The 15,513-nt window shown below is 38.0% G+C and overlaps 1 protein-coding gene across 1 annotated transcript in view; it reads right to left on the bottom strand.

Annotated features, from left to right (window-relative positions):
• The window catches only part of LOC121389348 (transmembrane protease serine 9-like), a 53,155-nt gene that overhangs the window by 29,841 nt on the left and 7,801 nt on the right, over nt 1-15,513 (bottom strand). Inside the window, exons 7-9 of the mRNA XM_041520943.1 lie at nt 13,668-13,846; nt 11,599-11,751; nt 6,649-6,748 (exon numbers count right to left, since the gene is read on the bottom strand). Coding sequence (XP_041376877.1) covers nt 6,649-6,748; nt 11,599-11,751; nt 13,668-13,846 — 432 coding nt within the window. The remainder of the gene's footprint in view (nt 1-6,648; nt 6,749-11,598; nt 11,752-13,667; nt 13,847-15,513) is intronic.

Below are 15,513 nucleotides of genomic sequence, written 5' to 3'. Positions count from 1 at the left end.
CTGTACTGCCTGAGCTTTGTGTATTAACACGTAGTCATCTGCCACTATGCCTGCCTCCTCTATCTTTTTGACATCACGATCCTCTAAATGAATATGTAAGCTAACTGGTAATCCATTTTTAATGTCCTGTAAGATCAACAACTCCCGTAACTCGGTATATGACTCTACCTGATGAGACACCACCCATTTATCAAACATCCCTGCCTTCTTAGCCACAAACTCACTATAAGACTGACCCTGCGTTTTTCTCAACTCGCTATACCGTAAACGATAATCCTCAGGTCGTAATTCATACGCCCTCAACTTCATGCCGCCTTAACTAGGTCGTACTGACTTGCTCGCTCATCACTCATTGAATTATAAGCTACACTAGCCTTCCCCTTAAACTTAGACACGGCTAACAATATCCACTTAGACTGCGGCCAATTTAGCTGCTTAGCGGCCCGTTCAAAAAGTTGGAAGAACATATCTACCTCCTGGTCATCAAATACAGGCACTGATCTATAAGCCTCCGACATGTTAAACCCATTTCCTACTTCTCGTCTGACTTCTTCAGTATTCAACTTTAACTCATGTTCCACTTTTAATTTTTCTAACTGGAATTCTCTATCCCTCTCTTCTCTCTCTCTATCCCTCTCTTCTCTCTCTCTCTCTCTCTCTCTCTCTCTCTCTCTCTCTCTCTCTCTCTCTCTCTCTCTCTCTCTCTCTCTCTCTCTCTATCTTCCTTATCTCTTCTTCTCTTTCTCTCTCTCTCTCTCTCTATCTCTATCTTCTTTCTCTCTCTCTCTCTCTCTCTCTCTCTCTCTCTCTCTCTCTCTCTCTCTCTCTCTCTCTCTCTCTCTCTCTCTCTCTCTCTCTCTCTCTCTCTCTCTCTCTCTCTCTCTCTCTCTCTCTATCCCTCTCTCGATCTCTCTCTTCTCTCTCTCTATCTAATGCACGTTCTTCTCTTTCGTACTCAAGCTTTTTAAAAGCTAATTGTTGTTCCACACTTAACTCATTTATCTCTATCTCTGGAACAATCTCACTGTCTTCCATAACAGGACTATCACCAAAAATTTCCTGGATAATAATTGTCCTTATATCTCCTAAGGTTTTAGCTGATGTTAAATCAATTTCTCGCTCACCCGCTATTTCAACTAACTCGGCCTTACGTGCTCGCTTGATCTCCACTACACTGAGCGTAGGCCTATCCAGCAAATTCTTATCCATGATTAGATATGACGCATTTATTATTAATTAATTTTCTAGTGAACAACGTTGCTACTTCTAGTTATTTGTAAAAATAATTTATAAAGCCCCCATTTACAAACAATACTTTTTTAAATATGCATGTCCCGTTTCAGATCCGGGACGAGCGCCCCAATTTTCACTCCTGTCACGGGGATCCTATAATACCCGTAACTGAATGAAACACGATTATCAAAATATCTCTCCTAACTGTATATCTATTAGATCTCTCTGTAACGGGCGGTTATACCCTGCTGTGGCTCGTCTAGGTATGATCAGAGATAAGATCTTATATAAAGTATATATTATTATAGCACGTTTAGTTCACTAGAAAACACAACAAAAACACAATACACTTTGGAATCTGTATTAACCTACGCAGACCAATGTACTGCCGCAGTAGTTAATTAACAACAACAAATAATAACAACCCAGAACTGATCACTTAATTAGTTAATCTCTAGGTGTCTAGTTTACACAATATGCTAAACGCTTCACCGTGACACAACACCCACACGTGTGATAATTGAGAAACGCTGCCAGGAGAACTTAATTAATAAAGGAATTACAACTCTATTCCTAACTGGTTAATTTTTAATTAACCCTTACTACTCGTTCAATAACGTGTGATAATTTAGAAACGCTGCCAGGGGAACTTAATTAATAAAGGAATTACAACTCTATTCCTAACTGGTTAATTTTTAATTAACCCTTACTACTCATTCAGTAACCTTGTAACACAGAATTAATACTGGTACCTATCACAATAAAGACAAAAACCTACAGTTTACCTAGGTCCTCTAGGATCACTGGTTAAGCTTTTTATAATTATTTAGGACAGTGAGCCTACAGATTACTGCGTCAGATGATCGGCAGCACCGTCTAAATAATATTGGTATAATACAGTATTAAAATATTTAAAGTCACATCAATCACATCAAGGTTATACAACAGAGCAGAAAATATATAATTACCAAGTCCAAACGGACTAACGTTCCCCCTGGACGCCTTCCAATATGTTTCTCCCCGATATCTCTAAAACCCTAGCTATTTATTCAAAACTCTCAGAGACAGCGAATATCGCCTGGGGGCACCACGCGGTACCTCACCTATCATCTGATATTTCCACCTCTCCCAGAGTCGGTATATTTTCTTAGATCGCCAGACTGGCTGTCGCCATTCCGCGAGCAATCCCCTGGCCATAAACAGCACTACCGGAATTATTACGTAACTACTGGCCACATGGCCTCCACACCTGCGCTGGGTGTGTATTAGACGCTCGACGACCGTCGCGCAAAGGTATCACGTAACAAGTTGCCCATCTGGGCTAAGTGCACTTTGGAACTGCACACGGCCCTCTAAAACAATTAATATCGCCACAGGCGAAAACAAAATTAAGAGCATGTTCCGTCACAGATGTGTAATAATTAATGTGAGTTTAGATTATGATTAGCTAGATAAATGAATGTGGAGTTTAGATTATATGTATAATAACGAATGGATGGTGTAGATGATATGTATAGTAATGAACACGGAGTGGAGATTTAATACTAATAGATGTGTAATAATTAATGTGAGTTTAGAGTATGGTTATCTAGGTTAATGAATGTGCAGTTTAGATTATGATTAGTTAGATTAATGAATGTGCAGTTTAGATTATGTGTATAATAACGAATGGGTGGTGTAGATGATATGTATAGTAATGAACACGGAGTGGAGATTTAATACTAACAGATGTGTAATAATTAATGTGAGTTTAGATTATGATTAGTTAGATTAATGAATGTGCAGTTTAGATTATATGTATAATAACGAATGGGTGGTGTAGATGATATGTATAGTAATGAACACGGAGTGGAGATTTAATACTAATAGATGTGTAATAATTAATGTGAGTTTAGATTATGATTAGTTAGATTAATGAATGTGAAGTTTAGATTATGTGTATAATAACGAATGGGTGGTGTAGATGATATGTATAGTAATGAACACGGAGTGGAGATTTAATACTAATAGATGTGTAATAATTAATGTGAGTTTAGTTTATGTGTATAATAACGAATGGGTGGTGTAGATGATATGTATAGTAATGAACACGGAGTGGAGATTTAATACTAATAGATGTGTAATAATTAATGTGAGTTTAGATTAGGATTAGTTAGATTAATGAATGTGCAGTTTAGATTATGTGTATAATAACGAATGGGTGGTGTAGATGATATGTATAGTAATGAACACGGAGTGGAGATTTAATACTAATAGATGTGTAATAATTAATGTGAGTTCCAGGTTATGTGTATAATATTGATATATTTATTAGCACGCACTGAACTTAATAATTTGTATAACATCAACTCAATGTCCTAGGCATGTGCAATAATTTGATGTATTAATGATCGAATATAAGATGTCAAACATTTGGTAATTTTGACATACAGTCTTAGATTTAACAAACCTGCTAGATGTTTCCATTAATAGCTAGGGATTGTTTTATATGCACCATCCCAAAGACATGATAGGTCATACCATGACCTTTGATTTACCAGTCTTCTGCTTTCTTAAGAATAATCATTTTCTGTTTTCAACGGAAAATCTTTTGCAAGGTCGTCTGAAATTCGCTTTTCTTCCTTTGTCTTTCAGATCATCTACAGCTTCCTTTATTTAAAAAAAAAAAAAATGTTTTTAGACAAACAATGGTTGTCAATATCGGATCCCTATGAACAAAGAATGCAGAAATGATGATGGGCATAAGGTGGCACCTAACTGGGGTAGGGTGGGTCTGAATTAATGATTCTTTGGTTCTACAATATGAACCTGTTTAAGACAAAGCTTTGCAATGTTATCTCCACATAATTGCTGTCATATTAATCGAAGTAATGGAAGCAAGGGATGGGTTAGGAGATTCTTGGATCACTACACATGATGAGTTATTATTTGTATTCTTGAAGGTTGCAAGGGCTGGTCCAGGAAGGTTTTGGCCCCCTTTGGTCTGCCCCTGATTCATATACCCAACACCCTCGTCTAGATTCGCCACTGAGATTTATACCAACATTTACAAAGTGCACTGGCCATGCAAACATAAAACAAAATTTAAAAAATAGAATTATGTGAGTGCTTAACAAATTATTATAGCCTACGTGTAATACAGACTGGGGGAGTGCATATTATTCAGAGGGTGTGCATATTATACATACAATATAGACTGGGGGAGTGTATATTACATGTATAATATGCACTGAGGAGTGCTTATTCTACGTATAATCTTGACTGGGGGTGAAAGTAAATGTCAATGCACACAGTTATCGCTTTGTTTTTAAATAAGTGGCTAAATAAAAACATCCAAGCTTGGGTAATAAATATAATATTATCACGTTTAGGCTCTTGAAATAGAAAACTTATTTCATTGGGGAATTAAACTTGATAATAGACAGAAGCTCGTTTAGTGTCAGCCATAAACCCGATATCCCTAATAACTGAGCATGGAATTGTATATTCTTAGTTGGAATGGCGATACAGATGTTATCCTCTGCGAATCTTCCGCTACAGACCCTGTGGTTAGGGTTAAACTTCAAAAGTACTAGTCACACGGAAATTCTATTATAAAACACCTGTAATAGAAGATACAAAACCGTGAATGGTGTGTACAAACACAAACAAGTATAATGTCTTTACATGCTGCCCAGTCGTGAACTTGTCAAAAGGATAAAATGTTATACGTCACCTGTTAGTGAAACAGTTTGAAAGTAGTGATGTGGCTGTGGGTTGAACGTGCGTTTATCGCTTTAACTTGTTGTTTACCATCTGAGTTAAATGGTCGCTTGGCTCGACTCTTGTTTCACGTGTATGTCGTCGATTATACTAGGCTTTTGTGTAACAAGGAAGTATGTATATAACGGTAATTCCATACCTTACACGTGTTAAAATACGTGGGCTGGGGTGGAGGGGGTGCGTAGCCCATTGGTAAAGCGCACGACTGATGCGCGGTCGGTTTATGATCGATCCCCGCCGGAGGACACATTGGGCTATATCCCGTTCCAGCCAGTGCACGACCACCGGTATATCAACGGCCGTCGTATGTGTTATCCTGTCTGTCGAATCGTGCATATAAAACATTCCTTGCTACTAATGCCCATAACAGGCGTGCGCTATAACAGCATGCTGTGTATGTGCATGTAAAACCCTCTGACCTGACCTTGATGGAAAACTGCAGCGGGTTTCTTTCTAAGTCTATTACCAAATGGTTGATATCCAATAGCTGATGATTAATAAATCAATGTGCTCCAGTGGTGTCGTTAAACAAAACAAACTTTTAACTTTTTTGTTAAAGTCGCAGTCTCTAGTTTGAACCTATGGAAACAATATACTAAGTTTGGTTAATCTACAAACCTGTAACACATCTTAATAAACTTTGTTTTGTTTAACGACACCACTATAGCACCTTGATTTATTAATCATCGGCTATTGGATGTCAAACATATGGTCATTTCGACAGTCATAGAGAGGAAACTCGTTACATTGTTCTATTAGTAGCAGCATCCTACAGACAGGAAATCACATACCACGGCCTTTGATATACCAGTTGTGGTGCACTGGCTGGAACGAGAAATAGCCCAATGTGCCCACCGACGGGGATCGATCCTAGACCGACCGCGCATCAGGCAAGTACTTAACCACTGGGCTACATCCCGTCCGTGTTAATAAAGATGCAGTAGAGTGAAACAAGAGTCTGTGATGTTGAAACGGGGAAATTCCTAAACAAAACTGACTGAAGCTCCTCTCCATAACCGTTACTTCTCAGACGCACGTGCGTTTTTAAAATTATCAAAAATATATATATATTTTTTTAATGTGGCATTACAAACACCAGGCTAACCATAAACACTTAAACGTTTGTACGAAAATTGATATTATAAACAATCAAAAATAAGTAGTTATCAAAAACGACTTTATTAGTGAAAAATAGGCCGTAGTGTTTATAAACTAGGGTCCGTCATACATAATACATAACAGCTTTTCTTTTTTTATATATATACAAGGTAGTCGCAGATCCAGTTTCCCTAATAAATTCAGTGTTTATCAGATTTCTAAGCCAAAAAAAAGAGTTTGTTTTATTTCACAGCACCACTGCAGGACATTGATTTATTAATCATCGGGTATTGGATGTCAAACATTTGGCAATTCCGACATATTGTCTTAGAGAGAAAACCCACTATAATTTTTCACTAGTAGCAAGGGATCTTTTATATGCGCCATCGCAAAGACAGGATAGCATATACCACGGCCTTTGATATACCATTCCTGTTGCGCTGGCTAGAACAATAAATCGGCATTATCAATGCATATATTGTTTTTTACTGTGGAACTTGCTCAGCTTGATATTTCTGTGGAAGATTACCACATAGAAAATATATGCTAGTGTACTTTTGAATACTTTTATACACATAGCATTCCAGCTCTGAATACTGAAGGTTCCCTTTTTAAACTCTGCTACATCTCTAGGAACATCTCGCATCCGCCTCTGCTAGGGAACAAATCATATATGTTGTTGGGTTTTTTGTCAGAATGTGCGCACAACTGATATATTTCCATCTAACCTTGAGAGGTGTGTTCCATTGATGAGCGTGCCTAAGTTTACCTTATATAACGACAGAAAGAAAGAAAGAAATGTTTTATTCAACGACGCACTCAACACATTTTATTTACGGTTATATTGCGTCAGGCATATGGTTAAGGACCACACAGAGTTTGAGAGGAAACCCGCTGTCGCCACTACATGGGCTACTCTTTCCGATTAGCAGCAAGGGATCTTTTATTTGCGCTTCCAACAGGCAGGATAGCACAAACCATGGCCTTTGTTGAACCAGTTATGGATCACTGGTCGGTGCAAGTGGTTTACACCTACCCACTGAGCCTTGCGGAGCACTCACTCAGGGTTTGGAGTCGGTATCTGGATTAAAAATCCCATGCCTCGACTGGGATCCGAACCCAGTACCTACCAGCCTGTAGACCGATGGCCTAACCACTACGCCACCGAGGCCGGTATATATAACGACATGTAAAGGCTGGCGGAATACTTGGTGATGCCACGACCAGAAGCGGTCTACTCTCGATTCACTAATATCAAAACCTATATTAGCTCGGCCATTTACCTTTCTACCGACCGTTCACAATTGCGCCAAATTCCCTCAATCAAAATTGCGCACCCTTTTCTCTTTGGCATTTAACTGCTCCATTCAAATTCCATAGCACCACCACCACCACCACCCGCCTGCTACCGATTTGATCGGGCTGCTGGTGCTCCTTTGCACCTGCCAGTGCAGGCGGTCCCTCCTCTCCCTTCCCCCCACCTTTCCTATCATGGACGGAGGAGCCGGCCAAGGCCGACTCTTGTGCCCACGACAGGCGTGCGCTACAACAGCTTGTTCTGCATGTGCACGTAGAACCCCATGACATGACACATGACATGCTGGCGGAAAAAAACAGAACTGGTTGCGTCTAAAATTATAGTTTTCAGAAGAAGAAAAAAATATATATACATTTAAAATATTCCGAAAAAGTTATTTGTTTTCAGATTACACACCTTTTCACCATTCCTATTACATGTGTGTACACTCCCCCCTCCCCCCAAAAAAAAAATAAAAAATAAAAATAAATTAATTAATTAATTAATAAAAAAAAAAAAAAAAATAATAATAATAATAATAATAATAAAATAAAATGAAATAAAAACAAAACATAAAAAAAACCCAATTCAAATCAATCACAAAAACCCACAGTATATTATACCACCTAATTAAAATATTTAACAGCTTTTCTTTTTATATATACATACAAGGTAGTCACGGATCCAGTTGTCTTAATAAATCCGGTGTTTATCAGACTTATAAACAAAAAAAAAGAGTTTGTTTTATATAACAACACCACTAGAGCACATTGATTTATTAATCATCGGCTATTGGATGTCAAACATTTGGTAATTCCGACATATTGTCATAGATAGGAAACCCGCTGCATTTTTGTCAGAATGTGCGCACAACTGATATATTTTCAGCTAACCTTGAGAGATGTGTTCCACTGATGAGTGTGCCTACTGAACAAAAAAAGAAACTTCCGATTTGTACATATAGTATGTGTTGTGTTAAAGAATTAATTGTGTAATGAAATTATATAGGTAGTATTAGCCTTGAGCTGTATTATCAGGATTCATGAATTTTATCGATTATCTTTGCACTGTTAATCGTCGACAACGTGAAATTCAATTTGCACGTGCATGCATGGTTCGACATGTCCCGTGTAGTATTCGGTCAATTTGTTTTACTTGTCTTACTGACATTGTTGTCAAGTGAACGAAAACGCTTCAAAATTTGTAAAAAAATTAACGTTTTTTACATTGTAGCATTTTTAGTATGCCAAGAATACCCAATCATTTACGCGAACGGGCGATTGGCATGCTTGATGTTGGCATGTCGACAGAAGACGTTGCAAGGCATGTTGGGAGTTCTAGTCGAGCGATACGAAATCTTCGCGTAAGATTTCGAACGACAGGAAGTACCAACGACTTGCCACGTCGTGGACGTCCGCGTGTTATAACGCGTGGTCAAGACCGCTATATCATGAACACGCATTTGCGCAATCGATTCCAAACTGCCACTGCTACTGCTGCTAACACACCTGGGCTTCATGATAACCGAATCAGTGGGCAAACTGTTCGTAATCGTCTGCGGGAGAACGGTTTACATGCACGACGTCCTTACGTCGGATGCGTTTTAACGCAACGTCATCGTCTAAATCGTCTTAATTGGGCACGTGTACACACTCGTTGGATACGGCGACGCTGGAATACCGTTCTTTTTTCGGATGAATCCAGATTTTCTTTACAACGTGGTGATGGCAGGGTGCGCGTCTACCGTAGGAGAAATGAACGCTATGCTGACTGTTGTGTTCTTGAACGAGATCGTTTCGGGGGTGGGGGTTATGTCATGGTCTGGGCAGCCATTGTCCATGGTTATCGTTCACCACTAGTCGTCATTGATGACAATTTAAATGCTCAACGTTACCGCGATGGCATTCTCGCTCATCACGTCATTCCTCTGTTCCATAACTACGCCAACATCTCGATTTTTCAGCATGATAATGCCACCTCTCATACAGCTAGAGACACTGTAAATTTTCTTAGGACAAATAACATTGATTTCATTGACGACTGGCCCGCTAAAAGTCCTGATCTCAACCCCATCGTGCATGTCTGGGATAGTCGGACAGACGATTGAGGCGTCGTTCCAACCCACCCGCTAACGTCAACGAACTACGTCAAGCGCTCATTCAGGAATGGAACAATATTCCACAGGCAGAAATCAACACTTTAGTCAATTCTATGCGCCTGCGATGCATTGCAGTGGTCAATTCAAGGGGTGGTCATACCCGTTATTAAGTGGGTGTTTTTGTTTTTAACCCCTACCACACTTGGTCAAAATTTCTCCCAGTTTCTGTTAACCTATGGCCTTGATTTTGCACCAAACGATGCATCATGGAACACTCTTTAAACGCATATATAACAATTATTGCCCCGGTTTGTTTTCATCAAGTTATGTTGAAGCAAAGTTAGCGGAAGTTTCTTATTTTGTTCAGTGTATATACAGATTTCACTTCTGACCCCAATCGTCCTTCAAGATCGTTGGTGGTCATAAAACCTACTGTAATACTGAACTACCGGTTGTAATGTTTGCCCAATTAATTCACTATTATCATATAACCATTCCCCACAGCTAATATACCTTACAATTTTGGTAATTGTAAATTCTTTTTAGACTTCCCCTACTTTTTTTGAAGAGTATATATTAAAAAATGGACGAAGAAACGAATGAATGACATTATGTTTTCTTGTGCAAAACACGACCTTGTTTCATCAATACCTTTGAACTTCTATGAGAGGTCCTAAACGTCCTAAAAATCAGGAATTTCTGAATATTTTCCACACTGTAGTCACAGGTATTGATGGCGTTATATTGTATATGTATATTTGTGTTCCTCGAATACCATCGAACTATGGCCCTGAGCGTAATACAGTTCTGTTCTGTTCTGTTCTGTTCCGTTCTGTCGGACATGGTGTATTTGTTGGCCATTGATGTTGTGATGACTGCTTTTGGGTGTGTGGGGGATGGGGGTGGGGAGCGTTGCTGTTGGGTTTTTTGCTTGTTTTTTGGTGGGTTTTTAATGTTTGGGTTTTTTTGCTTTCGTGGGTGTAGCTGTTATGGTTTTGATTTGGTTTTTCATTTGTTTGTTTCAGCCATTCTTTGTACTAGGGGGTTGGTTATGATATAAGTTTTAAAAAAACACCAAACACTGTCACTCACCAACTAGTACGGTTAGCTGTGTAGGTTTTGAAATTGAAAATGGAGCTAACTGGTTGATTTGACTTGGGTGATGGAAAGCTAGCTCTTTGCCCGATCCTTTAGGGATTGGGTAAAGTGAGCCGATATTCCTTCATCCGACTCCCTCTGGGTGTGAGTGTAAATGTATATCGGGGAACCAACTGTCTTTTGCCTGGCTCCCCATGGAACGTAGTGCAGTGGTGCTGGGCTATTAAATGTAGTTCGAATGCATTGTTATCATTGGTCAATGTATCCTGTGTGATAGTGATGAGACCAAAGAGTATACACTGGAGAAAATACTAATAACGCTGGCATATCTCCCTCGACCCCACCCACCCACCCACCCCAAATCACCGCCTGCCTGCTCCTCGAGGATATATAGACCATCTGAAGACTGGATATTTGAGTCTTTAATTTTATAAACAACATACAAAGTTAACACACTTCGCTTTTTGTCTGTTTTTTTTAATTTTTTATTATTCAACCGTTAATATAGATGTATTCCTTTAAGCATTAGATACGATACTTGAAACGTTTACCTTGTATCACGACAGATAAAGGCTGTAGCAAAAACCCGAAAAAGTTGCCTCTAAAATTATAGTTTTCAGAATAAGAAAAAACTAAAACATTTACATTTAAAATATTCCAAAAATTCTAAAACGGAAAGTGATTTACTTTCAGATTACACAGCGTTTGACCATTCCTATTACATGTGTGTACACTCCCCTCCCCCACCCCCCTCCCCCACCCCCCCAAAAATAATAATAAAAAAATAATAAAATAAAAGCAAAACATAAAAAAACCCAATTCAAATCAATCACAAAACCCCCACAATATGTACAACAACAAAAAAGAAAAAGGATTACCCTCAATTTTCTAAATATCTGGACATACTATTAAACAATTATGTTCGTCATAGCTCTTTAAAAATAGTCCACGTTTTCATCTGATTTTTTAATTCAGCCATTCATAATAATTGCGTGTTTAACATTCAGTTTACTGGTGTAATCTTGGAGTTGATGATCTCCAAGTTCTTGGTGATGTCCACAAACGTGCTCGGTTTCTTGGGGTCGCAGGGAGTCCCGTACGCAATCCCAGCCAGCAGCCAGTTGTTCATCTGGTCCTGACACATCAGCATCCCGCCCTGGTCGAACTGTAAAGAGACAGAACTAATCACATAATTTAAAGGTACATGTTCCTCATTGTAAAGGAAAGACCTCCCAGTCGAGTATAACAGAGTATTGTATTCCCTAGGATCTTTCTGCCCGGATCATTTCTCCGCGGCACGTTTCACTCCTATAGGACATCAACTCCCCATATTATCATGCTTTAAAATGAACTGACATATAATGGAATAATGAATATGGTGGTGGTGGTGGTGGGGGAGGACGGTGTTTTGTTTGTTTCTGCTTTTTGTTTTTTCTTTATTTTATTTTTTTAAATTTCATTGTAAATTGTTTTTAAATTGTAATCTTTTCACATCTAGTCACGTGATATATATGTTACAGTCAATGTGTAAAACCAGGCAAACTGTAGAATTCCTGAAAATTTCAGGCAATCTGTAAAGTAACTGATTCACTCAGCCAATCTGTATATTGCCTAAATATTTCAGGCAATATACACATTGCCTGACTTTTCAAGGTAATTTCTAGAAACATTGCCTGAAATGAAAGATCCACCATTCATTGACATCAATTGTTGTAAAGGTAAACACACCTAGTGACAAAATGCAATATTAGTTAAAATTATGTAATTTATTTCAAATAAAAATCTCCACAAAGACATTCTCCAAAAACAAAACACTGACGAAAAGCTTGACATCAAAGTAATTAAGATTCAAAATATTGCTTTTAATCTCACACTGTCTTAATCTGTTAATTCTATACTTTGAAAGAATAATCGTAACGGTTAATTACCTTAAAATAGATTGTTTTTTTCAATGGATTAGAAGCCCGTTGAACATGCATTCATGATAACTTTTGATGTTAACCTGTCTTAATCTATTAATTCTATACTTTGAAAGAATAATATTTTAATGTTCGCATGTCTTTTAATGTTTTAATGATGTATGTGATGTATGTTTTAATGTATTTATGTCAAATCCGTAGCAAAAATATTCAAATTGTTTTAATGATTTGCATCTATTTATGTTTTAATGTATTTATCTCAAATTTGTAGAAAAAATATTCATGTCTGTTTTAATGTATTTATCTCAAATCCGTAGCAAAAATATTCAAATTGTTTTAATGATGTATGTGATGTATGTTTTATGTATTTATCTCAAATCTGTAGCAAAAATATTCAAATTGTTTTAATGACGTATGTGATGTATGTTTTAATGTATTTATCTCAAATCTGTAGCAAAAATATTCAAATTGTTTTAATGATGTATGTGATGTATGTTTTAATGTATTTATCTCAAATCCGTAGCAAAAATATTCAAATTGTTTTAATGATGTATGTGATGTATGTTTTAATGTATTTATCTCAAATCTGTAGCAAAAATATTCAAATTGTTTTAATGATGTGCATCTTGTGATTAAATATCAATTATGTGTTTGGTTTAGATTGTTACTTGTTTTAATGTCTTTATCTCAAATCCGTAGCGAATTAAATAATATTGCATTTTGTCACTAGTTGTGTTTACCTTTATAACAATTGCTGCCAATGAATGGTGGATCTTTCATTTCAGGCAATGTGTCTAGAAATTACCTTGAAAAGTCAGGCAATGTGTATATTGCCTGAAATATTTAGGCAATATACAAATTGCCTGAGTGAATCAGTTACTTTAGAGATTGTCTGAAATTTTCAGGCATTCTACAGATTGCCTGATTTTACACATTGACTATAACATATATATTATTATTATTATTATTATTATTATTATTGTTGTACAAGCTTGTGTGTCGTACTGATTTTACGAAACGAGTGTCAGGATTATTGTATTACCCGAGCGAGAGCGGATAATAAATATATATAGCGATAGATCCAGAAAATAGTTTGCTATGCGGGATTTACGTATTAAATGAAATACATGCAATAAATAGAGCAATGACAAGTGTGTATTACCTCACAAGTTGACGTCGTGGCAGTTTTTGGATTGGAGCATATGAATCCCATATTTTCTGGAGCGGGGATGGTTATGTCCAGCTGATCCAGTATTGGTATCAGTCCGCTGCAGCAGTTGGAAGACATCAACGAAATTTCTGCCTCGTGCAGTTTTTCAGGCGAAGATGTTGAATTAGATTCTGAAAATAAAACCAACAAAACGAACATGACACAGGACAGTGCATCGTGGTAGCAGTCATGACCTTTCAAAAAACGCCTGTTTTGCTGTACACAATACTATAAGTCCCTGGCAATAAACATTACAAAGACTCCAAAAGAAGGGCCACTCAAAATCTTTTCTCTCTCTCTTTATTTTTATTTGCCCAGTAAAAGAAGCATATGCTCTGCATTTTCAATTCACAATTGAATAAATTGGCGTAGACTGGGGGCCGGGCGGGGGGAGGGTGCACGCTCCCCTCATAACACCACTATAAAAGACAGTGTGCCCCCCCCCCTCACTAATCCCAATATGGGAGGCTCCCCAATATAAAATCCTGGCTACGTCAGTGATTGAATAGCATATGCGTTTGGAGTAAAACACGTACAAATTTCAAGAATATGTGACCACTGACATCCAGCAATAAATCTACATATCTAGCGCTTGAAATTTATTTGATCGTTTAGTTAAGCTTAACGAATGTGAATTTATGCCGTAAGGTTGCACACAACCATTAATTACTCCATTCAGTTCAATACAATATATATATATATATATATATATATATATATATATATATATATATATATATATATATGTCAGAATATATTCTTTTATTTAACGACACACGCAACGCATTTTATTTACTGTTATATGGCGTCGGACATGTGGTTAAGGAGCACAGAGATATGGAGAGAGCATTAACAGCAAGGGATCTTTTATATGCGTTATCCCACAGCCAGGATGGTATATGCCACGGTCTTTGTAACACCAGTTGTGGAGCACTGACTGGAAGGAGAAATTGCCCAATGGGCCCACCGACGGGGATCGATAACGCCGAGAGAGTCATGTGACCACCGGTTTTAGTGAGTGCTCTCCCTTGACCACTGTCATACAAAATATCAACAATGATCGACCACGAATATTTCCAGTTAGTCGCCCTCATGCCAGAGTACAGCTCCGTGTTCTGTTATACAAGTGGCATTATCTCACTTGCACAGCTGTTATCAGTTACTCCTAAATATTACAAGTACCTTCAAACCAATGCGTTATTTAAGTACTACAAAGGTCAACCTGCTTGTTATTGTCAACCAAAGGCATATCAGAATTGTGTATTATTTTTATGAGGAACTATTTCCTAAACCGAACTATAGTAAGCTGCTACAGCAAGTAAACGACACGCCAAATGGAGTGTGGTGTCTTAATGCGTGTCCAAACCGATCATTTCTTACTGGTAATGATATTGTCAGTGTAACGTGTACAGCTATATTCAAACATAATTTATATATTTAGCATGCATGTCTGATTCGGATACGATTCGGTATCATTCGTGACAATCCGTTGTGGTCCGTACTAAACTGTACCGATCCTTAGCGTTCCGTGGCGACCCGTAGCGCTCCCCGTTGTCAACTAACACCTATCCGTAATAATCTTTGGTTTATCCTTCGAAAACCGTAGTTAAACCGTGGTGCATCCGTAGGGGACCGCGGACAGATTACTACCCGGGGTCATCGGTGAGGTTTTCATTCGTTGTGGATCCGGCCAGACGATCCTTGACAGTGTGACCGAGGCTTTAGGGTGAAACGAACTTACAGCAATCAAGAACACGATGTATTTTAATTGTTGCCCCCAGCTTATCAGCTAAGGACT

The sequence above is a fragment of the Gigantopelta aegis genome, chromosome 14 (genome assembly GCF_016097555.1).
Source record: "Gigantopelta aegis isolate Gae_Host chromosome 14, Gae_host_genome, whole genome shotgun sequence".
Lineage (NCBI taxonomy): Eukaryota > Metazoa > Mollusca > Gastropoda > Neomphalida > Peltospiridae > Gigantopelta > Gigantopelta aegis.
Note: the sequence above shows the minus strand (reverse complement) of the source record. Positions and strands in the feature narration are given on the sequence as shown.